Source organism: Cuculus canorus, chromosome 21 (assembly GCF_017976375.1).
Source record: "Cuculus canorus isolate bCucCan1 chromosome 21, bCucCan1.pri, whole genome shotgun sequence".
Classification (NCBI taxonomy): domain Eukaryota; kingdom Metazoa; phylum Chordata; class Aves; order Cuculiformes; family Cuculidae; genus Cuculus; species Cuculus canorus.
The window spans coordinates 1,281,562-1,306,578 of NC_071421.1; the positions used below are offsets into that span (position 1 = coordinate 1,281,562).

The following is a 25,017-nucleotide window of genomic DNA, read 5'->3' on the forward strand; positions in this document are numbered from 1 at the left end:
CCTCAGCAATATTTAACCGGATTTCTTTCCCTCCAATTCTCTTTCATAAACAGCTGCAGGCTTCACCTATTCAATAAGTCAATTATTATTCAGTAAGAAACCGAAAACTCCTATGATGTTCACAAACAAGCTAAGGTTAAAATTCAGCCAAATACATTTAAGCCGAAAACCCCCCAAATACTAGGGCAGCGACGATTCATTGATCATCTTGTCAAGGGTTCTTTAATGCAAATTAAATGCTTGTTGCATAAAAGCAGTTAACCACATACCATCTCAAGAATTCAACATTTATGTATTGCATCAAGCGTTACCAGGCTTGATGTTGTCAAATACCTTTACGTGGCCAGAGTACGCAAGCAAATAAATCAGGGAGAGCACACAGAGCTTATTCCATAGCGTTTCCTATTTAGCAAACTCCTTGGCTGGATTTTCACCAACGCAGGTTAACCTCTCCCAAATGCTGCTTGGCACATGTGCCACAGGCTGCTCCCAAAACCCAGCCTGGATGCAGCTACTCCGGTTTTAGTAGGAGAGGAGAGCTTCAGAGCGGGGAGTTGAGCCATGCCATGGGTCAGAGAAAAGAACCTCTTCTGCTTTTATTTAATATTCATGTATCACTTTTTATTATAGAGGTTTATCCTAGACATTCTATATAAGACTTTGTATTTTGGGAAGATGAAACATGTCCATGAGGTAGCAGCACTTGGATACCAAGTCCTATTAACAGTAAGAAGAGCCCTTGTGTACATAAAAAACAACAAACCCAAACATAGCTAGTGCTTAAAGAAAGGCTTCAAAGAAAAAGTCACTAGATTCCCCTGGGACTGAGGGCAAGGAAGGGTTCACAGACAGGAAAGGACCTACAAGAATCTGAGAAAGACTGAGTGCATATAAATACTTAAAAGATTATTTTAAATAAATACGTCTATGGACAAACTACAATAGTTTGAACTTCTACAATTCCAAGTCAGGAATAATCTCATGTACCTCTAAATCTCAACATGCAATCCACTTCAACCTTACACCTCTCAGTTAACATGTGATCCTCATTTCTGGCTGAGAAAAAACACATTAAGGGCAGAACTCCATTAAAAATGATTTTTTTGCAGTTATTCCTCAATTTTCAGATTTCTCAAGTGTGGCAAATACTGCAACATCAGTCCATGCTTTAACATTTGTGTAGTTGCTGGCTAAATACTGTGTCGCCTTGTATTTTTGAAGGGATTCCACGCTCACATTATCAGAAGATTAAAGACTAAGACTGCACATACGTAATCTTTTCCACTAATGACAGATAAAAGTTCCAAATTCCATCATCGTATTTCAGCTGCTCAAGGATCCCTCTGCAAACCAGCACTTGCTTTCTTAGCATCAGCTGTGACAACATACAACTTGTCCACTCAAATCATACCTAAATAATAGAATTGGGTGAACAACTAGTGTATAAGACAAGAATGCAGTCAGGACATTTGTACAATTATCAACTAATATTGCTAAAACTTTCGTCTTTACTAGACTGAGAACAACAGCACTGCAGAACTGCACGCTTACATGTATGATTTTGTCCATGCGCAGGTCATGGCATATTTATGAGGCCTTAAAACAGCAGCAAAGCAAAACCAAGCCCTTGTACCAATCAATCCAAATCTGCCACACCTATGGCTTCCACTGCATCACATTTTTAGATAAGGGATTTCGTTTTGAACATCTCCAGGTTCGAGCCACAGTAAAATCTCACCACCCTGCAACTGACTATATGTGGGGCATTGGCACAGAGGCGGAAGAGAGTGGGGGCTAATGTGGCAGACGCTCTAATTTTGTGTTTAAACAGGCTTATCAACTGAATTTACGCCTCTCTTACATAATCATCTTTTAATATGTCTGTCCTCTGAAGAGTTCCAATTCTTCCCACTCACTGACAAACCTAAACCCAGCAATATTTCTAAAGCATGGAGAAAAATATTTAATGAAAAGAGACATATGTATATAAAACTACCCCGATACAGGCCATGAAACAAAAAAGAGAGAGGGAATATGGAGACAGAAACAGACAGTGGTGCTTATATTTACATTATATTAAGAGAATAAATTTAATCAAATATAACATCTTACTTGGATTTTCAGGCAACCCTTCAGAAAGAGGGGTTTTTACAGTAAGGATGGAGCCAGAGTAAAAATAACTGTTCTATTTTAGACACTAGTGGATATGACCCTTTTGTTGCAAGATGCTGTCAGAGATGACCCCAAACCAGACTGAAAAGGCTTTCCAGGTGCTGACTGTACATTGCTCTGGCAAAAGCAGTTCAAAAGCAAAGCCTGCATTTCCCCCAGCTTCATCACTCATGAGTTCATCAGCATCACTAATGTGCAGAGGTAAGTAATTATGCAAGTTTTAACAATTAAATTTTAGTTAAGGACTAATCATATACCTAGGTGAATCCCACTGCTCTGTCCAACATCTTTAACTCCACAAAAAAAACCTTCTCCGATTGTTTCACTTTAGAATAAAACCTGATTTTTTAAGACATAAGCAATCTCAAGTCTGTCACATTCCCAGTGCAGCTGCAAACACAAAACCTGTCACACTACAATCTCTTTTCTTTTTAAAGTAGATGCAGAACAATTTCTCTGTAACATTTAAATGAAGTTCTTCCCCACGGCTCGTAACAATAGCTCAGTGATGGAGGAGAACTTGTGTTATTCTCAACAATGAATAAGTAGGTTGAGATGCAGTGAATAAAATACTGGAAGATGAGCCAATCAGTCCACGTATGGACACTTTCATGAGATCAGAACACACATATCTGAACCACAATCCCCTTTACAAAAGCCAAAATCGTTCAGTGTTATTTGCGATTTCCATGGATCAGCAGCTATGAGGGCAACAAGAAGAGTTAAATATCTAAGAAGCCTCCACCAAATATGATTAGCCAAACACAGCTGAAACTTCAGCTGGATTAACTGTACAAACCAGGGCGAACTGATGTAGTCCAGAACCTGCCTCATTATTTATGAAGCATTTTTGTCCCTCATACCGAAGGCAGAGCTGTAAATCTTGCATACGGACGGAAGATTTCTTTCAGTCTATGACAACACACTGTAGGCATAGGACATAGATAGCAGCAAAGTAACTTTCGGTCTGTTTGGGTTTTTTTTTTTTTTTCCTTTTTTTTTTTTTGAAAGCAAGAAAGTGCTTCAGAGCTCTGGAAAAGTGAGCAGGATCAGAACTCTTCGTGGACGTTACGTGCATAGTCCATAAGCTTGCTGCCTGTGAAGTATTCACTGTATTTGAGGATCTCCTCCAGCTCTAAGTGATGGTTTTGATTTTCATCTGCTACTGCTATCATTTGCTTTGCTTCATTTAGGGCATTATATTCATTCATTGGATCCATATATTCCTAAAACAAGTAAGAAAACAGTTTTCCATCACTAAGCACACATTTTCATAAATCAGAATTAAGAACCTTAACTTTATGTAAGCTTCAGCAATTACAGGACCAACATAAGCCAACCCGAAGTGAACATAAGTCACGGAAAAATGTGTTAGCAGATGTAAGCCTCTTAAAAAGATATATCTCCATTCACTGATTCCTTGGCTGTTCTAACAGAAATCCAGATTTTCTCAGCTTATGGCAGTGTCTACAATAAAAATATTTTTGACATTTTGATTGCAAACTACACTCACTATCAAATCTGGTTGTTTTTTGTGAAGAAATCTCTATTCAAAATTAAAATTGGCACACGATCGATCTGTATGATGTAAATTTTCTTGTTTCTAGAAATAAACTTCTTAGAACACGTTCAATTTACGACTTTCTTGTTCCATTTTAAACCACCAGGCAGATATTACAGAGGTCAGAAGTCTCAGACACAAAGCATTTTGTTCCTCCACCTAACTTGAAGCAGATTAAAAGTTTAAGCTACACACTTTGGTTCGTGACATAAAGACTGGAGATTATCTTCAATATCTTCCCAGAAGAAGTAACATACATGTGCATGCATCTATGTATGTATATGTATACAAAGACTTCACAGATAAAACAGCTGTTTTTAAAGAAAATTCTTGGTAAAAAGGCTATTAATATTGACTATGTCACAATATAACTGTTTATCCATACCAGCACCATCACTCCTACCTGCATTTGCATACTAAGATTAGGAACTGTAACATTCACCCTGTCTCATGTTAAAGATCAACACTTTAGAGGTTTTCCTTTAACACTGCTTATGCTGCAGTTTGAATTCTGCTGGTCAAAATATATTCTTACACCCAGAAAAGAAAAAAAAAGCAGCTAGTAATGAGGCACTAGCTGCTTCCACTGGCCACAAAACTGCCACAACTACAGGGTGCAAAACATTTACTGTTGTTTGGTAGCCTCTTCTGCAGATAATTACAAGAAGAAAGGTTTACTTCTGCAAACCAAAGTGCAAAAATGCCACATCCACACTTAAAAACACTAACTGGTTTAAAACAAAAAAGACAAGAGATTTGTGCTATTTCCTACACTGCTGGGCCCCAGGGATTGTTTGCTGTTGGGTTTGGGTTTTTTTTATTGTTTTATTTCTGGTTATTTTTTTTTAATGAATATATAGGTTGCCGGTTACTCCTTTTGCAACTGAAAGTATGACTCATTGTCCCATTAACCACTCACGTAACAAAGTCAGTGACTTGCTCTCATGCACTGCATATCCATACAAGTGTCTCGGTGACAAAAAAAACCCTAAAAGCATTCCTATAAATAACAGTTATGCCAGGAAAACTACTCCTCCTCTTTAATAGGAAACAGAACAATGCTATCTGCAAGAACTACATAACACTAAAATCCAAAATTTTGTGAAGTAGACACGCACCATACTGTGAATTCAAATATTTTTGGACCTCATATTCTCTAAAGCAGTTCCAACCCTGCATTTAAAAATCAACTATTGGTTTTACAAAGACTTACCTCCAGCTCTTCCATTGTGACAATACCATCATGGTTGGCATCAATCACCTCCTCAAATTCTTTCCTTCTGTCTTTTACCCAGTCATCATCAATATCCTGAGCTTGCTGGTTCTCTACAGTACCAACAGGTAATGAAATGAACTCTGAAAGAGTAAGCTTCTTATCTCCGTCTTGATCTACAACAGAAGTACAGAGTAACTGAAAAGTATCTGCTTAATGCCCATTAAAAATGAGAAATCCCTTCATTTTGAGATATCGTTGGTTTCAGCAGCTCACAATCCTGACTCTAACAGAGAAGAACAGTTGCCATTTATATCTTTCGTTAGCTCTTTGTATTATGGCACACACACAATGTTTTAGAAGGCTAAAACAAATACAACCATCAATATACTAAAGAAAAAAATTTTCTAGACTTGAGGGATGTACCAGGAAGAAGTCAGCCTTTAAAATTTCTTTTAAATTTTTGGTTTTTCAACCATCTACTGCAAGAGACAACTTCTTACAGCTGTATCCAGCCTCCCCTTGCATAAGCACTCAGGCTAATTAACCTTCATGAAAGACTACATATGGAGCCGTTCCATCTGTGTGTGTTGCACATTCAAGTATCACTGGAAGCTCTTCATATATATTAAGCTAACGACTAGCAAAGTCTTGGTTCTTTTATTTTTCTTTCAAATCCAGGTGTTCTAGCAGTTTTGAATATCACTACAGACTCAATAGAAAGAGTATGCCAATACTTATGAATTTTAGAAAAAAATATTATTTTCTTAGAAACCTCAACCATTTATTCCCACTTTCACGACTGTACGTCACGATTCTTACACGGTTGCTGTACTGGAAAAGTACAAAGCAATTAATGCCCTCCTCACAGGACATTTCTATCCATATATTTTATATTATTTCACTATTCATCAAACCTTTTCTACTATTGCTGCAGTGATCCTACCACGCGGCAGCCCTTCAGTGTGAAGCAGTGTCAGCTGATCTTTGTATGAAGCACTCAGAATATCTTTCTAACATAAAAACATTGGGCTGTTCCTTAACAACTAGAGACTAAATGTAGTCTTGAGAGACGCAGAGACAACTCCACAGAGATGCCAGAATTTGTTCTAACAGTTTGCTTTTCTTACTCATCACATTAGAAGCTGTGGAGAACAGAGTAAACAAGACATACCAAAATTCCAGATCGACCCATGACAGTGCCACGACCTAACAACATCTACCCAACAAAATGGTTTGCAACTCCCCAGAAATGCGTTTTAAAATGGCATACCCAAATCTCGGATGATTTCTTTCACCATGAACTTCAGCATTCCCCTGCTGTGCTCTGGATGAAGGAAGGACAAGAATTCTTCTTCATTCAACAACAGATCAGGAGGTGGGTTGTCAGCTTGGTACCACCGATCCTTCAGGTTATCTAAAACTTCCTGTGCTAGAAATGTAAGAAGATTTAAGCTGTCATATTCAACCTACTTCAAGTTCTTAAAAAGCACCTTCCCCTTGCTATTCAACTGTTTAAACAAGAATGATCAGTTATTTTACAGGGCAACTCCCAGGGAAAGTGGGTGCCAAGGGGAAACAAAGTGCAAGTAGTTTCATCTAGTTTGTGCTGAAACACTAGGAAAGATCTTTAATCAAATAACTGAACTGAAACTAGGAGAGGAAAATAAAGATTTAGCTACATCTGCACTAAAACTTCAACGTATCAACTGAAAATCATTGTTGTAGCAGCACTGTTAGCTGGTTCTTAGGCTCTGATACGTGATCAGCATTTCAGGCTAAAAAATAGGATTTGTTGGGACTACGAGAGATTTAAGAGGGTAGCTCTACAAAAGGTGGTTTGGAAGCATCAAGAATAGATGCTAAGCACCAAGGAACCCATTTAGCTTTCAGCTGCTTAAGCATACAAGCACTTACTACTCCTTTTAGCTACCTTGTCTATTCTGTATCAGAAAGCATTTTGACTTCAGACCTAAACCTTCTCTACGTTTCAGTTATCACTATTATTTAATAAAAGGAAATACTTTTGCTTCAAGAAGCAAAGGCAAGTTGAATTACACATGTATGAACAGATATATCTGCACCAAATTCACTTTACATTTTCACTTCTTTCATTTAATCTCACATCACGCAGACAAGCACTTTCTAAGCGAATTTTTCCTAAACCCTACTGAGAATCATAATTTGCACGAGTTTCCGCTAAACCCATGCAACTGATCTGAAGAAAAAACCCAACATGTAACACACAACGCGACTATTACGTGCACCTAGCGGTCCTGAATATAACCTAACAGGAAAAAAGTACCTGTAGAGAGAATTCTTTTCTGGTGTAGGCATTTTCTAAATGACACACTGGAAAAATACAGTCTGTGGCATACCCTGCTATATGCAAAATACAGTAACAAACACTAATCTGAAGCATTTGCTTTTCACAAGTTTTTAAAATACTCTGAAAGACTACACTCTTCAGATAACAAAATTTCTTTTTGATGTAATAAGCTGTTTTACATAGCTCATGCATCCTTTTGGTTGCTGAGTTACAAGAGGAAAAAAACCAAACGCAATGGTTGCATCTACATTTTTTGACCTGCTAGTCACAATTAAGATTTACATTTCAGTGAATTTTTTTTTTGAGAAGAGTAAAGAAATTCTTCAGAGTCTTAATACAAATCTTAGGGTAAGTTTGTAAAAGGTAAGTTTTAGTTACATCAAGGACACAAGTAAAAACAGAATAATCGAATCACTTGCTTATGATTTTCTAGTGAAGCCAACGCCAAATGTTAGAAGCCACGAGTCAATCTCCCTTCGCCTCATCTTCTTAAATGAAATTCAGCTGTCAGTCAACAGTCAGAACTGTCATCATCTGCGTAAGTTAAATAAAGTTGTGTCCCTAGCTTTGGCCTGGAATACAAACTGTATTGCTTCTGCACATGACTCAGAGCATGCCGTAAGATCCACACCTTCGGTTATTCTTTATTAGACAGACCGAAAAAGAGAACGTCTACACTGCTCTAGAGTATGAAAATAAGCTTTGCCCATCATCCTCAGGAAGTGGTAGATAACTAACTTGATTTTTCTGAACCAGGCTCATACCTAGGTAGAAAAACGATAATGTGCACACTTCCCTTATTCAGCAAATCTTTTGTCTGATGAGCATTCCCGTAAACTGTAGTTAACCACACTGCCATAGAACACGTCGCACAGGTGTTTTCCCTGCCATAAAATTCAAAAGTCCATTTGCATTTTAGTTGCTTTTTGATAAATGGAAAATATAACATAACCCAGTTTTAAATTAGTAATTCCTGCAAGGAAAGGCTAAGGCTTTGTGTTTTACTTAACAGTAAATTTAAACACACTTAGATGGGGGAGGAGCAGGGAGATTACTCTATTAAGGGTTGCAAGGTTTATACTATGCCAGATTCAAATGAAAGTTTCAAAAGTAATAAGGTAGAAATGATCAATCTCACTAGCCTAAAGAATCAAAATCTCTCTCTAGAGAACTCAGATGAAACACGAAACAGTTTTTGGACAGCCTTCTGCTATTCTACGCTTTGCAGTGCCCATCCACATAGCGATTTAAACACAACACCTTTTGGTAGCACATGAACACACACACCAGTTTTAGAAAAGGAATTGTGTAGCAGCTCCATTTCATTTGGAGCAACAGAGACCTGGCTCCCACATTAACATTGCAATGGTCCACCTAAAAAGGTCTGACCAATTTTCACTGGCTGTTAAACAGAAATAACAGTAAACTATTGAAATCGACAGTGACAAATAAGCAACCAAGATTTTTCAGTGTTAAAAATTCACATCAAGAATGTTGGGAAGGCAGATTTGGGTCAGAAAGAAATGTAGTATTTCTGTCTTGACTTACACATTCTACATTCGTGTAGAAGCAGAACAACTAAAACATTCAACTAATATTGAGAACACTTAACATTCAGGTTTTAGGAAAGTAAAAGAAAAACAGACACACTTCAACAGTCTGCACTTACTTTCTTCATCTATTTTCAACTCTTCATTGTTTTTGATCTTCTCTGCAATTTCTTTTTCATTAAAGCCCTTGCTTGCCAAAAATTTAATTTTATATTCATCCCAGGACACATGACCTGAAAGAAAAAGCCAGACCTCAGTATGCTTAACTGACAAACTTTTCATCTCATTACTTCAACAGTACATGCTAAAATCTTTTGGTTCAGCACTATAACCACTCCACTAAGCTTTATAAATGACAGCATGAAAACTATCACCTGATACACTGTTAGGTATCTTTAAACCAGACAGGCCTTGTGAAAATAACAACTTTATGCCACTGTCCTCACCCCATCCCTGGCAGAGCTACTTGTTACAATTTCCTACAACCTCAAGCGAAATAGCACAGTAGTCAACACAGAACTACAGCGCTGAATGGAGCACATTACTTTTTCGCTTTGTTGCCTTCTGCATGGATCAAACCCGCTGTGATTACACACAGTCCAGAGGAAACTGGATTTTTTTCGCAGGCCACCTGAGGAGCAGCCAGTAGGTTCAGCTATTAGCAACTGACTTAAGATGTCATCAGGAGATGGAGGAATCGTTCACCTTACCATCACCATCAGGGTCCACAGCTCGGAAGTGCATTTTATTCTCTTCCACAGCTTCCTGGAAATGTTCATCTGTCTTTTCCATGATCCAGCGCTGCATCTCTTTCGCACTTATCTTTTTATCATTATTTATATCCACCCTATGGATGAACAGCAAACAAGATTTAGGTCTGGGGACGGAGGGGGAGGTGTATATTTTCAGATTCTGAAGTAATTATGTTATACGACAATAACAAACATAAACTGTTACAGAAAAAAGTATATTTATAACCCTATCTGAGAAGTTGTATATTCTTTGAACTACAGAGTAAACAAGCAGAAAGTTAGTCATTTATTTCATAAGTTAAGTAAGTACAACATCTAGGCCACTACTCAGTGGAAAAAAAATCCAGTGCTACTTCACTTTGCTGTAAGTTAACTCATTTCAATATTATGGATTTCAGTAAATTTTTGAAGTAGAGGAAACCACAAACACATCAGTCACGGCGTATCAGCTTATTCCCTACTGGTTCAGAACTGCCAGCTGCCACAGACTTTCACTACTTTGAAAAATCTCCTCTCTGATACACTCCCAAAACATTAACTCCCGCTCAATCTATCTTTCCAAGTCTTACCTACCCTGATCTTTCTTCCAAGATCTCTGAAGTTACAGATGAGCTGCCCCCCTGTGCGTGCCTAGATCACATCACAACTGTGTGACCACCAAAAGCAATGAAAATTCAATGTGAATGACCTTGGTGCAAGGACTTTCAAACTATTTAATACTCTGCAAGTCCTTGCAAGTGGAAAAAACCAAACCAACCATGTTTCCTCTATTATAACTTGATCTCTGGAAAACATTACAGCTGACAGTTCTTAATTCTTAACACATTTAAAAGTTCTGTGAATACACTTGTTCTCTATTAGGTTTCTGAATCATCAGGCTCGCTTTGCTTTGTCCAGGGATATGCTTGTACTCAGGGCGACTGAACTACTGAGCTACAGAATGGAACATTTTCTACCTGACTAAAATTATCAGTAAATGTCCAACCTGACAATCCACTGTTCTCCTCAGTGTGCTACCGATGCTGATTTATTGCATTAAAATATTCTGCCATACCACCAATCCCATTGACACTTATTTCATCAAAAAGAAGGAAATACAGAAAGTACAGCTGAAGAACAAATACAAAGCCAGGAACATGCCACTTTAAGGTTTTTTTTGAGCATAACATTAAGTATTTATTCAAAAAAGATGTAACAATATCTAAAACGAAAAGACATCTCTAACATTTAAAAGGCAAGATTCTATTTAAAGCATACCAAAACCACCCTTGTTCAATGAAAAAAACAACTACAAATACAACAAAAACCCCCTGCTTGGCTCTGACTTTTTTAATCTCTTCATATCACTGTCTTTACATTGTAAATTTTTCCTAACAAAAGCCCATAAGTAAGGGCTGCAGTCAATGTAGCTGTTAAGCCTGGAAACCTTTCACAGAATCACCAAGTTGGAAAAGACCTCTTGGATCATCAAGTCCAACCACTTTCAAATACATCAGCCCAGTTTCTTGACCACAAGCCACTAAAAATGAGATTTTTGCGGCCACCATTCAAAAGTGAAAGCATTATTCATAAACACTGGCCACTCAGGTTGTCAGATACGTGTTTTGAGGTTTCTAAACGACAAGAGTGCAATGCTACCCCAGATTCTGAGGGGAGCAGGAAAGCAACATTCCTGCCTAAAGGACTAAAGATATAAATTTCCTTGATCACTGAATGCATAAAACTTCAGGGTTGGTCTCTCATCCAAATAATGAAAAGCAGATTAGTAAATACTAATACCAGAAAAGCTCTACTTTACACGGCAGAAGATACACAGAATTTATTAGATGCATATATAAATCTGCAGGTTCGGAGAAGAACAAACAAGGACGCACATGCTCCTTAAAACGTAAAATGGGCATAAAGCATAAACAGTCTTTTAACTGAACAATATAAATCTGTAAACTAATCCAAAGATTTCAAAACAGGAAAGCTTAGAAGGACTCCTTTCCTCATTCTCTATTCTACCTGCAATTGCCCAGCATCAGCTGTCATTGCTAGTGTCTTCCCGTTGCAGACAGAATGCATACCAGTAGCTGTGAGCACTATGTCAAGCTATGTGACAAACCCAAAATTAACAGGCTTAGATCTTGGTCTGCGTGCAGTCTATAACAGATGTAGTAATAAAGGATTCTACTCTAAAAGAAAGAGGTGCTCAGGTTTAACTGTTTGCTTCAACTGCCTTTACTCAGGAGAACATCAGGAAAAAAAAATCCAATGTTATTGATATTTTTTTCCCTGTTAACAAAAAGTTTGTAGGGGGAAAAAAAGCTTTGTGAAGCCTCCTCATTTTATCTCAAGCATATGTGCAGCCCCACACCATCAGCAGCACTAAGGGCACCAATGTAATTTAAGCTGTTCTAATAAAATTAATCCTTCATTGCAAAAATGCAAATAAAGCTAATTCTGCCACCTGGTGTCTAAAAGCACACACTGATTTCCATTTCCATTACGTTTACTGACCTCGAAACATCTGACAGTTCATTAGCAGACACAAACCTTATCTAGCAGAAGTGGTTTATAAAAGGAAAAATGCTTTAATGTGTAAAAGTAAAGTTAATATTTCTCAACCAAGCAAAGAGCTAGATGAAGGCTTCGAAAAGGCTACAGAAGAAAAAATTAATCTATTTTCACATTTTCTTCTCTTTCTCTTTTATTTTTCTAAACCCTAAGAAGCTAAATATCTTGTTAACAAGGCTAACTTAATGAAAAAAGCTGTCAAGGTAACTTCTGAAGTCCTGGTACGTGCAGTTAGGCAAAATTATTTTTAACCTTCATGTATTTCATTGGAAACACTCAAATTTTAGAAACTTATCATCTACTAGAAAGTTTTATGAAAAGAAAGCACCTGTTAGTTTGTTCACCACAATCTTACTCCACTGTTTGTCTGTCCCTCCCAGTTCATGGCATGGGCATTTTACCCCTAAGGCAGCCCTTCCTTCCTAACGCCTTGATCTAAGACACAAGTGTGATTGATTATTCACTGAGCCAGGTACATAACATAGTTGTCATACCTTGAGAGGCTACATGAGGTTTTTTTACAGAGAAACAGCATGTTTTGTCATAAACTTTACTAGACCACAGAACCAATCCTTTACACTGATCGTGACACTCAACACATGCACTCTCACTCCTGAGCACAGTTATGCAAGGATGTTAACACTTTAATTGAAGACACTGCTTGTAGTATGGAGTTTTCCCCTCATCATTACGATTTTTAAGTATTACAGGAAAAACTACAAGTTTTACTCAGAAGATCAGAGAAAGAGGCTGCACTGTTCCTGCCAATGCACACAACTTACTTTGAAAAGATGACCATGAGCTTCTTTCTATTTTTTCTGGGTTCTGAATCTTCCTCAAACTCTTCCATCTCTTTTCCTAGAAAAACTTCTTGATGAAATTCTTTGTTGAGATGTCCATCCATCTCCATTTTGACACCATTCAAATGATCTGGTGGCAGGATTTCATTCTCATCTTTACTGTCAGCTGGCTTTTCTTTGAGGGCCGAATTATTTGCAGGCCTTGCGTAAACATCCATTAGAAGAAACACAAACAGAAGGGACAAATACAGAGATCCCAAGCTACAGAGAAAGGCTTGTCTTGACATCATTCTCTCCCTTTTACTCAAAGTAGTGGCTGATTAAATTCCTGTTAAGGGATTAAATGACCTAAAAACAAAAAGGAAAACCACATGCAAATTAAACCTTAGAACATCACGTCACTAATAAATCGTCTTTTAAAAATCAGAACAACCTACACATACAAGCATTTGTGGTGAAAGAATAAAACCACCTCTTCAATAACAAATACATTACGAGAAATTAATCTCTGTCAGTTTTCATTCTGCACAATTGAAACCCCCATCAGAACACTCTGGAAGGAACATCCTTCAAATGGCCTAGCTCTGCTCTGAAAACCATCTGCAGGTGTTCTGGCGTGAGCTGCCTTGAGAAGCGAAACCCCAGCGCTTGCTGCAAAGCCAGCCCAGCACACGAAGCATTCACTGTCCGACCCCACAGCCCACACTCGGCTGTGACCACGCACAGCGAGTTGCAGCCACAGCACCACAGAGACCTCAACACAGCACCTCTTCAGAGAGCCCGAGAGACACCAAGGTCCTTTCGGAAAGAGATCACAGAGGAAAATACAATTATAAATGCCATCGCAGAGACCTCGAAACAGCTGGCAGGAAAAAACAGCTTAGGGCAGGCCATTCACGCCTGCTTGCTGGCGCATGAAAATCATTGAATTGTTTAGGTTGGAAAAGACATTAAAGGTCATTAAGTCCAACCATAAACCTAACACTGCCATGTTCACCGCTAAACCACATCCTGAAGCACTACATAAAATAATACAAGGATTTGGGTTGGAAAGGACCTCCAAACCCATCCAGTTCCAATTCGGCCATGGGCAGGGACACCTCCCACTGGATCAGGGGCTCCAAGCCCCATCCAATCTGGCCTTGAACACCTCCCGGGATGTAATGTTGCAGATTGTATAAGGTGCTGGCCAGTAGATGTTCCTGTTGTCTTTGCTGCAGGTAGCAGCAATGATGTGAGAAATCAGACGAAAGATGAAGAAAAACAAGACTTGGACAGAGAAGTTTCCTGATTTTGTAGTCATGAGAATGCTTTTAACATACAAGAGGAAATGCTAATCAGTAACATTTCCTGAAGACATTTCATAGCTAGGGTATACAAGAGTAACATCTCCTAGTCTTCTAAATCCCTCCAGGGTTGGTGACTCCACCCCTTACCTGGACAGCTCTTGTTGTCAGTGACAACACTTTCAGGAAGGAAACATTCCCTGCTATGCAATCTAAACCTCACCTGGCACAACCTGAGGCTGTTTCTTCTTGTCCCGTGCTTGTTTCTTGGCAGAGGAGCCCAGCCACCCGCCTCACCACAACCTCCTTTCAAGGGAGCTGCAGAGAGCGAGAAGGTCTTCCCTCAGCCTCTTTTCTCCAGACACTCAACAGCCCCAGGTCCCTCAGCTGCTCCCCATAACCCTTGTGTCCCAGAACCTTCACAGGGGAGCTCTCAGGCCACAGGGAAAGGGAAAAGGACCGCGGGGCCGGGGAAAAGGAGCCACGGCGACCGGGAAAAAAGGGACAACGGGGGGCTGGGGGAAAGGGGGCCACAAGGAGCGCCCAGGAGCTCCAAAGCAGCAGCCTCTCCAGGCCCCTCTCCCCGCCATGGGCGCGGGGGAGCTGGAGAAGGCTCCGAGGAGATCTTACAGCGACCTTCCAGCACCTGGAGGGGTTATAAGAAAGCTGGGGAGGGGCTGTTTACAAAGGCCTGTGGGGACAGAACGAGGGGCAATGGGTATAAACTGGAGAGAAGATTTAGATTGGACATAAGGAAGAATTTCTTCACTGTGAGTGGTGAGGCCCTGGCCCAGGCTGCCCAGAGCAGCGGTGGCTGCCCCATCCCTGGAGGGGTTCCAGGCCAGGTTGGATGGGGTTTGGAGCCCCTGAGCCAGTGGGAGGTGTCCCTGCCCATGGCAGGGGTGGAACTGGATGGGCTTTAATGTCCCTTCCAACCCAAATCACTCTGTGATTCTCTGAGCTCGGTCCAGCCGCCCCCCGTCCCCCCCAGCCCAACGCACTCACCCAGTGCCTGCCCAGCCTCGACGATTCAGGGAAGGCCCTCCGCCCGGTGCCCGCTCCCGCCCCTCAGGCGCGGCCACAGGGAGGAGCACGGCCTCTGCCTCAGCGCGCGGGGCGTGATGGGAGCGCGGGGCGTGATGGGAGCGCGCAGCCGCCATCTTGGAGTAGGGCAAGTGAGCGCTTTACTCCAGCCATTTCTTGTCGCTCCGCACCCCTTCCGGAAGCGGTGCAGCTCCCAGACCTTGCGATCGCCCCCAGACGGCGCTTTCCGCCGCTTTCCTTGCCCTGAGCGAAAAGAAACGCGGGTACGGCATTGCGCGCCCGCAACCAAAATGGCCGCGCTCGGGCTTCTCGTTCCCCGCCGCAAGATGGCCGCCGCGGGACGCCGCCGTCCGCGGTCACGTGGTGCTGGCGCGCGGCCCCGCCTCCCGCCCCTTTCCCCGCGAGGCCGGCGGAGAGCGGAGCGGCGGTTGGTATGCTCATTGCAGGCTTGGCCGGTAGGCAGAGACGGGACCTCTCCTTTCCTTTTCCCTCCGCGGCCCGAGCCGCCGCTTCCCCGAGGAAAGGGAGGAGGCATGAAACCGCCTTTGAGGGACGGCGAAGCTTGGTGAGCGTTCCCGCAGGAAGCTTGTCCCCTCTCGGATGCCGTAAGGCGTTCCTGCACGCATCTTGACCCCTGTCGGACGCCGTAAGGCGTTCCCGCCTAAACCCGGGAGGGCGGGGCCTGAGGGGGCCCCGCTCGCCCCGTCGAGGCCCCGCTCGCCCCGTCGAGGCCCCGCTCGCCCCGTCGAGGCCCCGCTCGCCCCGCAGCCATGAAGCTGCTGCGGCTGCTGTGCCGCCACAAGACGGCCCTGGGTCTGGGCGGCCTGTCCCTCTTCGCCGTGGTCCTACTGTACCTGGCCAAGTGCACCTCTGAGGGGCTGCGGCCGCTGCCAGCCGCCCGCGGGCTCCCGCACCACCAGCCCGCCGCCCTGCCGCTGCGGGGAGCCCCGCCGGCCCCCGCAGCCTCCCCTCAGGACAGCGCCTTCCTCGCCGTGCTCATCACCAGTGGCCCCAAGTACAGCGAGCGGCGCAGCATCATCCGCAGCACGTGGCTGTCGGCTGCCGGGCACCCCCCTCACCACGACATCTGGAGCCGCTTCGTCATTGGCACTGGGGGGCTCAGTGCTGAGGAGCTGCGGAGCCTGGAGCTGGAGCAGAGCCGGCACAAAGACCTCCTTCTCCTGCCAGAGCTGCGGGATTCCTATGAGAACCTGACTGCTAAAGTCCTGGCCACGTACATCTGGCTGGATCTGCACCTGGACTTCCAGTTTGCCCTGAAAGCTGACGACGATACCTTTGTACGCTTGGATGTGCTTGTGGAAGAGCTGAGAGCCAAGGAGCCGCGTCGCCTCTATTGGGGTTTCTTTTCTGGCCGCGGTCGTGTGAAATCTGGTGGCAAATGGAAAGAGAGCGCCTGGGTGCTCTGTGACTACTATCTGCCGTACGCTCTTGGTGGTGGGTATGTGATTTCTGCAGATCTGGTGCACTATTTGCGCCTTAGCAGAGACTATCTGAACATGTGGCAGAGCGAAGATGTCTCTCTGGGCGTGTGGCTCGCGCCCATCGATGTCAAGAGAGTGCACGACCCTCGCTTTGACACTGAGTATAAATCACGGGGCTGCAACAATAAGTACATAGTAACTCATAAGCAAAGCATTGAGGACATGCTGGAAAAGCACCAGACCCTGGCTAAAGAAGGAAAGCTCTGTAAGGAGGAGGTTAAGCTCAGGCTTTCCTACATGTATGACTGGGGGGTGCCTCCTTCCCAGTGTTGCCAAAGGAAGGATGGCATCCCGTGAAAGTCTGAGGAAGGAAAAGGCAGAATGCTGATGGACTCTCTGAGCTTGGTTACTGTTGGGGGAGAGTCCTGGTAACTAGGGCTTAAATTACTCAAAAGATTTTGCACGATTCATTATGTCACAATCAATGAAACCCTGAAACTCTTAAAAGCTACTGATGTGACATGATGTAGAGGTGTTCAAACAAGAGAAATAGATGACAAAAAAGCATGGGAAGGCTCATAAGACAGGATTGAAGGCAAACAATAGGTTGCAAAATACAGAGAGTACAGGAAATTTGGGAGAGAGAACTTGGATGAAAAATTGCCAGAAGATTTTTAACAGATTTCAAGATTTATTTACTAAAGGCTTTATGCTGTCTATAAGATTGTAAAACTAGCATCTGCTGTTTATTTCTTGGCAAGGAACAAGTGTCAGTTTGGCAAGGTTTAGAGATTCTAATGGGGCTGCAAATCAGTTGCTGTTGCCAGTGGGAACAGGTGGCTGAATATTGACACAAGCAGTCAAGTAAAGGGAACGATTTTGCCTAGGATATTTGTGAAAGAGGAGGAAGAGTTTTTTAGGGAGTACTCTGACAAGAATGGAATTATTAGACCTGTGCAAGTTGTCTCAGCTTTTTGTTGTTTTAAAGACATGTACATAAATTATCAGGCAGCTACAGAGTAAGTCTACATTTAGAAAGGTGGATGAGTTATGGTATTTGACAGATACAGAATTTATTATCTTATTTTGGGGGCAAGTAGTTATGCTACAAAGGTAGCCTTGGTGTTCTTAGCTTATCCTCCAAGCACACTGCGTATGAAGAAACGTTTCCCTCCTAACATTGAGCGATCTCACTGACTCCTACAAGGTCATGTGTTGTAGGCTTCAGATTTATATTATTCTGGATTACTTCTGTAAAATGTAAATTAGCAGGATTAGGTCAGTGGAAGTTTTGGAGTTCAAACAAGAGTGCTCGAACGTGGGTACCTCAGCTAAGAAAGTAAACTCTGTAGGCAGCCAAGAGGAATAGATTCGCTCTGCCCTGCACAAATTCCTGTTTGAAGACAACCTTGTCTCTTCAGGAGCTACCTTACAACCCAGGGGGACCAGTCTCTCACAGTCACGTTTACATGCCAGAAGCCAGATTGTGTGGATTTCCCTCCTCTCCAGTAGCAACTTATAGTGGAACTACAAAGAATTTTACAGGAGATCTAAGTTAATTGCTCAAGCAATGTGTCAATAAATGGGATTATTCCCCTTAGCCCTGTCTACACTACAAATAATCCTATAACTGACAGAGCTTGTCAGCATCAGATGCAGTATTGAATTGCAAACGCAGACAGGACTTTTTTGGCTGTAGAACAGATTACTTACACAATTTCACCATGGTATTTATCTTCAGACCTTTAGGGAAGCCTCTAATTCAAGCATTTTTTAATGTCAGGTGCTTTAATAGCAGAAACACATTCTTTTCCAGTACTAATGCAGAGTTACTGCCTTCAGTAACCTGTGTCAGCTACAGATCTTTCAGTATACGCTGAGTTTTTATTTTCATGCCTAGAGGGCGTTGTTAATTATCAGTTTTACAGTTTATGCACACTGCACTTTCATACAGTTTCATTCCCTCCTCTCCCTAGGTCAGTGTCCGTTCCCACCGGCAGGAAGAGACAAATTGCAAAGAAAAACAAAAGGGTGCCAATACCTGTATTTTTAATCCCTAAATAAGTTAGCAATTCATACCAAAGGGATCGAGTATGGGTTTTTTCATTATTCTTGTTTTGATTAAATAATTGAGGATTAAGCAAAGTCTACTGCAGAGGTTGATAATGCTCTGCTTTGAGAATTTGAACAAATCTTTGACTTCCTTCTAAAAGCAAAGCTAAATTAAGTTACTGAAAAAATAAGTTATTTTAGCACGTGTCTATTCTAGTGCACGCTTATGTATTGACAGGTAGGCAGAGGTGCGTTACAGCAAGGTATACTGTTCCAAAACAGGAGTTTAACAACGATACGGAGATCTAAATTGGTTTTAGAGTTTTAAAAATATCTCTTTGCCATTTGGCATTCAGTACTATTGTGTGTATATATGTGATTAAATGCTTGTAATGTGAGTATTTATTTATAATTATTGAAACTGTGTTATGTATAGGAAAAATAAGATAGATAAATGTAATTTTAAATTTGTTTAAGGAGGTATTGTATAATGTCCATGAGAATTACATATCAAGCAGTGCTTGAAGTTATCGGTGTACAAGCCATTATTTAAAGTACCGAGATCTGAACTACAGATCAAATATCTGCTGCATGTCTCTCTGACTAGTAAGACTGTGCCGTTTATCCATTCCTCTCGATAACTGTGCTCACGGGAGCTGTTTACATTGGTGACTTTGACTCTCCCTGCCTGCAAACCTCCATCCCCACTCCCAAAACAACTGTTTTTCATTGCAAGCAAAACTAATGGCAGAGAAATGCTGGATCTCCCCCTGATATTAACCTGATGGAAAACATTACTCATATAGATGTTTAATAGTTAAATTCTCTTGAAGCATTTCTTCCCCGAGTGTCTGGTTGGGGTTTCCCATGTGTTGCTCTCATTGCAAAACAGATCGACAGAGAAAGATGGACAGAGTCTTGCCCTGTGGTCTGTGGTTTCACCTTGTTTAGTTGATACCCCACTACTGCAAATAGAGCACACAGATTTCAATCCCAGTTAACTGGTAGATTCTTAGACTTCTTTGGTGTTTTAAAAGCAATTTGAATCATTTGGGAGAGAGCAGGCATTCCACATGTTGTGCAGAAAAAGCCATAAAAACATTAACTGGTACAAGATTCTTTTTATCTTTTCCTAGAAAGAATTTGCATATGAAAGACTATTAAGGCTATTTTGACTAATCAAACATCCGTGTGTTGCATGAGTGTCTCACTAGTTTTAGTCCCAAATTAATTTTTGAGCCCACTTTTTCTGAAGCGAAATATAAAGCACATTTTGAACCACACTTGAGTTGAATATTTCAAAAGCAGTAACTAAGGGCCATCTGGCAAACCTGTGCAGGACCAGGTTCCACATTTCCTGACATCATCTCAGCAATTTGGTATATGGTGGTTTTATGCTTGAAAACCAGGATACAATCTTTGTCTCCCTTGAAAGTCCCAACTTCAGGGATCCAGCATTTCAGAGGGTGTTTACTTGCTGCTGAGAAATAAGCAGGTTTTGGTCTTTATAGCAGCTATATTGCAGTGGGAAGGTCTTGGGGTTGGCCTTGGTGAAAGAAAAGTTATCCAGGAACAGATTTATCTTCTTTTTTGTAGCCTTTCTTAGTGACAGTAACTTAGTGATATCGTAGAATGGTTTTGTTTGGAAGGGACCTTAAAGCCCATCCAATTCCAACCTCCTGCCGTGTCCCACTAGAAAATATGTCTGGCTTTTTCTTTTTTTTTAACAGTGTTTCTGCTGGTTTCTAAGTTTTCCCTTCATATATACTTGGCGGTTTTATTATTGTTAGTATGGGGAAAAATTATCATGTCAGCTTTCCTAGATATCAGTGCATTATGCGCTAGAAGGTAGGCAACTGTGTCAAGACTAAGCTTAGGTTGGCATCCGTTCTAGACTACCGCTAAGTGGGTACTAAGCTCTTATTATTTACAGATGTAATGTAAGAAATAATTTTAAAAGAAGGCATTTAGCTTTCTACACAAGCTAACAAATAGTAGAGAAATTAATTGTTCATGATCTCTCCTCTCCATGATCACATTTAAGACTCGAGACTGAAATATTTAAAGCTGACAATGGCTTAGACTCAACTAGAAGGTTGATTTTATTTTCCACTGAGTTTTTAATTATGTGCAACATGACTTATTACTTTAGTGTATAAAAATAAGTAGCTAAAACATTAATTTCCATACTAAATAAACTAACAGTTCAACTTAAAAAAAAAAAGTCTTCAAAAATTCCTGTAGTCAGGTCAAGATTTATAAAAACAAACCCAACTTCAAAATTATTATTCCTGTAACCGCAAACTTACTTCTCTGAATGCCTCACCTTGTTCATGTGAGGTTTGCTCAAATGCAGCTGTTCTGTCTGGTACTTTTGACAAAATGTTACATTTTCTCTAGTTGAAATGTCTCATTTGGGGGCATTTAGGTTTGGATTTCATATCTGTTCACACTGATGTGTTTGGGGCCAAGGTGTTAGCTTTGCAGATTTGATTAAAAGCCCAGCAGCGCAGGAAGGTGATCAAGAGCTCCATTTCTGCTCGTTTCTGTTCAGCTCTGCTCCAGCATCAGAGCTGAAACATGTTTTCGGTATTGCTGATCGCTTGACAGACTGTCAACACCTACACTGTTATATATTTCATTTAGAACATGCTGCCTGCAAGATGCAAATCTGTCGCTACACGTACCTGTGTAAGGCGTGCTTCTACCTTGGAACTGGAACTATATGCCAACATAATATGGCAGTTATTACTTTCTAATACAGACTAGGTAATGTCTAGTAAAACTTGGATCAGTCTGTTCCTTGTAGCCTACCTGGAGCTGAAGGATACTGCATAGTGTGCCTTTATGAAACGGAGTTTGTGTGGGGTGCTCTGCTGGGTATGTTTTAAACAAGGAAATCAATGAAATTGCCCATTTTTTGGCAGCCACGTGTCTTTACCCTTTGGGGCAGGGCTGTGGCACACAGTTTATTTGCTCAGCATTTATATAGGGAATAAACTGCTAGAAGCCTGAAGCTATCTGTGATGGTGAAAACTCTTGGCAATTGCGTAAGCGTATTGTATATGTATTTATGTCCTTTCTGTATGCCTTCACTGGCCAAAGGATCTGTGTGCTGTGATTTTTAATAAAAGACTTTTGCTGTATGGCTGATTGCTTGTTTTATGGATGAAAAGGTACAAGTGTGGTTATTTTCCTTGTATTATGGTACTGAGGGGCACAGAAGATTGCTCAGTCTTCAGCAATTGTACAAAAAAAGCTGTTCAGATCAGTAAGAATGTCTGATCAGCATGCCAGAACCCCGAAGTGGCGAGGGGCAAGGAATGCTGCTGGGGTGCACACCTGTACAGAAATACAGGTACCTGTTCATCCTCCTGTTACACTGGTAGCAAGAAAGGGGGGTGACTTAAACTATAAAGCAGTCAGACATCCATGAACACCATTGGCTACAGCCCAGTTTTGTGTTAAAAACTCCGAACATTAGCAAAATTCTGCCAGAGACTTGAAAATATTTTCATTCCAACATCTGTTCCAATGATTTCAGCACTCTGAGCAGTTTAAAATAGCTCAGACTTTCTGCTGATGAGGTGAGTAGTCGGTGCCCTTCAAAATGAGCGGGTTCTTGCTGCTGCTGCATTTTGAGCTCTAGCCCAGAGAAACACCTCTGGTTTTAGTGAAATAAACCAATCTATTTGTACGCAGAAGCACAAGGTGACTCCGAGAAAGACAGAGTTGTTACTTTCGATCCTAAGTGTGCTGGTTCTCAGTGTTCCTGGATCATCGAATCAGAGAATGGTTTGAGTTGGAAGAGACCTTAAAGATCATCCAGTTCCAACCCCCCTGCAGGGACACCTCCCACTGGATCAGGGGCTCCAAGCCCCATCCAACCTGGCCTGGAACCCCTCCAGGGATGGGGCAGCCACGGCTTCCCTGGGTGACCTGTTCCAGGGCCTCACCACCCTCATAGTGAAGAAATTCTTTCTTAGGTGTAGCCTAAACCTCCTCCTTTCCAGTTCATACCCATTCCCTCTCATCCTGTCCCCACAAGCCTTTGTGAACAGCCCCTCCCCAGCTCTCTCATAGCCTCTTCAGGGACTGGAAGGTCTCCCTGGAGCCTTCTCCTCTCCAGGGTGAGCAGCCCCAGCTCGCAGCCTGTCCTCGTACGGGAGGTGCTCGGGGCACTCTCAGCAGACTGTCGAGGAGTTACAAGGGTAAGTGGCAGCCTCTAAGTCTAAAACATTAGCTCTTTAGATGGCTTTTCATCAAGTGCTGGGGTTATCAATCCAAAGAGAAGCAAGCACGATTCAGCTGAATGGGTCACATCAGCTGAAGGTTTGCAGTTAACCTACAACATCAAATACTCAACATAGCTTCCGTAACACAGGTCTCCGGAATAGACAAGCAATATATTACATCTCCTCTAAATCCAAACCCACCCTCTTTTGCAGCAGCCCAGCTGCTGTTATCGGGGCACTGTTTAAAGACCGTCTACCCAAGAGCCAGAACAATCCTTTCAGGTCATCTACCTCACCTTTTTTTTTTCCTAGGAAGGTGGCAAATAAAATCAACCTACCCAACGTGGCTTCTACGGATGATGTCCATGAGCACAGCCTAAACACTCCACACCAAAAAAGCCACAGACCTCTTCTTCCCGCTTTTTACAAAGAGGTCAATCAGTGACCTCAGGGAAGCAACAAATCAACTGCAGGTTAGGATTAGGCCCAACTGTTTTAAAGGGACATCCCCACGTGGCTGTTCTCCTTCTGTTTTCCCTGATAACAATCAAACTATGGACTCCAGTTCTTTTAAAAAATGCATTTTAATATACATTAAAATCTTTCCCATATGTATAATGAGCTCACTTTTTTTGCATCTTTGCTACAAAGACTTAAAATACGAGTTTTCTTCTATTTTTTTCAAATAAATCATTAAAAAAACCCCTTTCAGATTGGATATCGAAGCGAGGGCTGCTCTTTGGAACTCGGTTTACTTGTCCTATACAGCTTAGTCACTAGATGTCCCTGTGTGCCTTTAGGAGCACCTAACGGGATGTGTTCCTTGGGTATAAGAAGGGCTTTTAAAGCTGCAGCCTAAGAAGCATCAGAAGACAGTTGTTTATGACCAAAATCTAATTATATCTGTTGTTTAACACAGGCTCCAATGGGTGATCAGGGAGAAAAGGGAGGAAGTTTTCCAACTCTTAAATGGGTTCAGAAGGAATGATTGAGGGTGGAGCCAACGTATTGTTCCATGGAATTAATGATTGATAATGCACACCCAAATGTTAAAGACAGACCTTTGTAGAAGCCCACAGAGCCCCCCCAAAGTGGGGAAAGCAAATCAATTAAAAATTACGAGCCAGGATTTTGTCAGTCTGATATTGAATCATGGAATAGTTTGGGTTGGAATGGACCTTAAACCCCATCCAGTCCCACCCCACCCACACCTCCCACGGGATCAGGTGCTCCATCCAACCTGGCCTTGAACCCCTCCAGGGATGGGGCAGCCACAAATCCCCTGGGCAACCTGTTCCAGTGCCTCCCCACCCTCACAGTGAAGAAATTCCTCCTTATGTCCAGTCTAAATCTGCCCCTCTCCAGTTTATCCCCATTGCCCCTCGCCCTATCCCCACAAGCATTTATGAACAGCCCCCCCTCAGCTTTCTTGTAGCCCCTCCAGGTACTGGAAAGCAAAGAATTTGAGACACCCCTTGGGAGCTCCAATAACTTGGGATTATGGACAAACTGTGTCTGTTATGGGAAAAAACCACGCAGCTGTGATGTGCCAAAAATCTTCAGATGACTTTTTCATGTCTATGTATGTTTGTGGTTAAACTGGCCAAAAAATTTACATCAAAGTGTGTTGTTGTTGTTGGGGGGAAGGCTGGCAGGTGGAAGAGAAATAGTTTTCCAATGAAGTGGACGTTTTTTAAGGAATAAGTCAAAACAAACCAAAGCCCCCAGTCCTCCTGCCCTCCATCCCCAATCAAGTTTTTCTGTGGTTTTATCAGCTGAAAATACAATTGATTTGAGGCTCAAAACGAGTTTTTATAAGGTAAACTCTCCCCCAAAATATTCAAAAGGAATTCAGGTCCAAAAAATGTCCATGTGCAACTCCTCCTTGAACTTCTTGATTGATTAAAGGAGATGTAGAAATGAAACTTATTCAAAATTATCAACACAGTGATTGAATATGGGAGCTTCTCAGGTGAGTCTTTTCTGAGATAGGGAATGAATTACTCATTATCTGTGCTGGAA

At 41.8% G+C, this 25,017-nt stretch overlaps 2 protein-coding genes across 3 annotated transcripts; one reads left to right on the top strand and one right to left on the bottom strand.

Annotated features, from left to right (window-relative positions):
* Positions 1–189: 189 nt before the first annotated feature.
* SDF4 (stromal cell derived factor 4) lies at positions 190–15,365 on the bottom strand. 2 transcript variants are annotated; one of them, XM_054085851.1, is made up of 8 exons: positions 15,228–15,277; positions 14,446–14,540; positions 12,919–13,284; positions 9,536–9,672; positions 8,945–9,058; positions 6,220–6,378; positions 4,947–5,122; positions 190–3,398 (listed from the first exon to the last, which is right to left on the bottom strand). In XM_054085851.1, the coding sequence occupies exons 3-8, from the start codon at positions 13,224–13,226 to the stop codon at positions 3,222–3,224; spliced, it is 1,071 nt and encodes a 356-aa protein (XP_053941826.1). In that variant the 5' UTR covers positions 13,227–13,284; positions 14,446–14,540; positions 15,228–15,277; the 3' UTR covers positions 190–3,221. The 2 variants fall into 2 exon arrangements, with proteins under 2 accessions (XP_053941826.1, XP_053941825.1); XM_054085850.1 differs by lacking the exon at positions 14,446–14,540 and having other exon boundaries at positions 191–3,398; positions 15,228–15,365.
* Positions 15,366–15,641: 276 nt separating this feature from the next.
* Positions 15,642–20,665, top strand: B3GALT6 (beta-1,3-galactosyltransferase 6). The gene has a single exon (XM_054086078.1). It carries the CDS (start codon positions 16,037–16,039, stop codon positions 17,063–17,065), a length of 1,029 nt encoding a protein of 342 aa, XP_053942053.1. The 5' UTR covers positions 15,642–16,036; the 3' UTR covers positions 17,066–20,665.
* Positions 20,666–25,017: the final 4,352 nt, after the last annotated feature.

Coding starts and splice junctions, on each gene's coding strand:
- SDF4 (XM_054085851.1), bottom strand. CDS start 13,226: ATGATGTCAAGACAAGCCTTTCTCTGTAGCTTGGGATCTCTGTATTTG. Junction 9,673..12,918: donor CTCATGGTCATCTTTTCAAA/GTAAGTTGTGTG, acceptor GTTCATCCATAG/GGTGGATATAAATAATGATA. Junction 6,379..8,944: donor GTTGAAAATAGATGAAGAAA/GTAAGTGCAGAC, acceptor TTACATTTCTAG/CACAGGAAGTTTTAGATAAC.
- B3GALT6 (XM_054086078.1), top strand. CDS start 16,037: ATGAAGCTGCTGCGGCTGCTGTGCCGCCACAAGACGGCCCTGGGTCTG.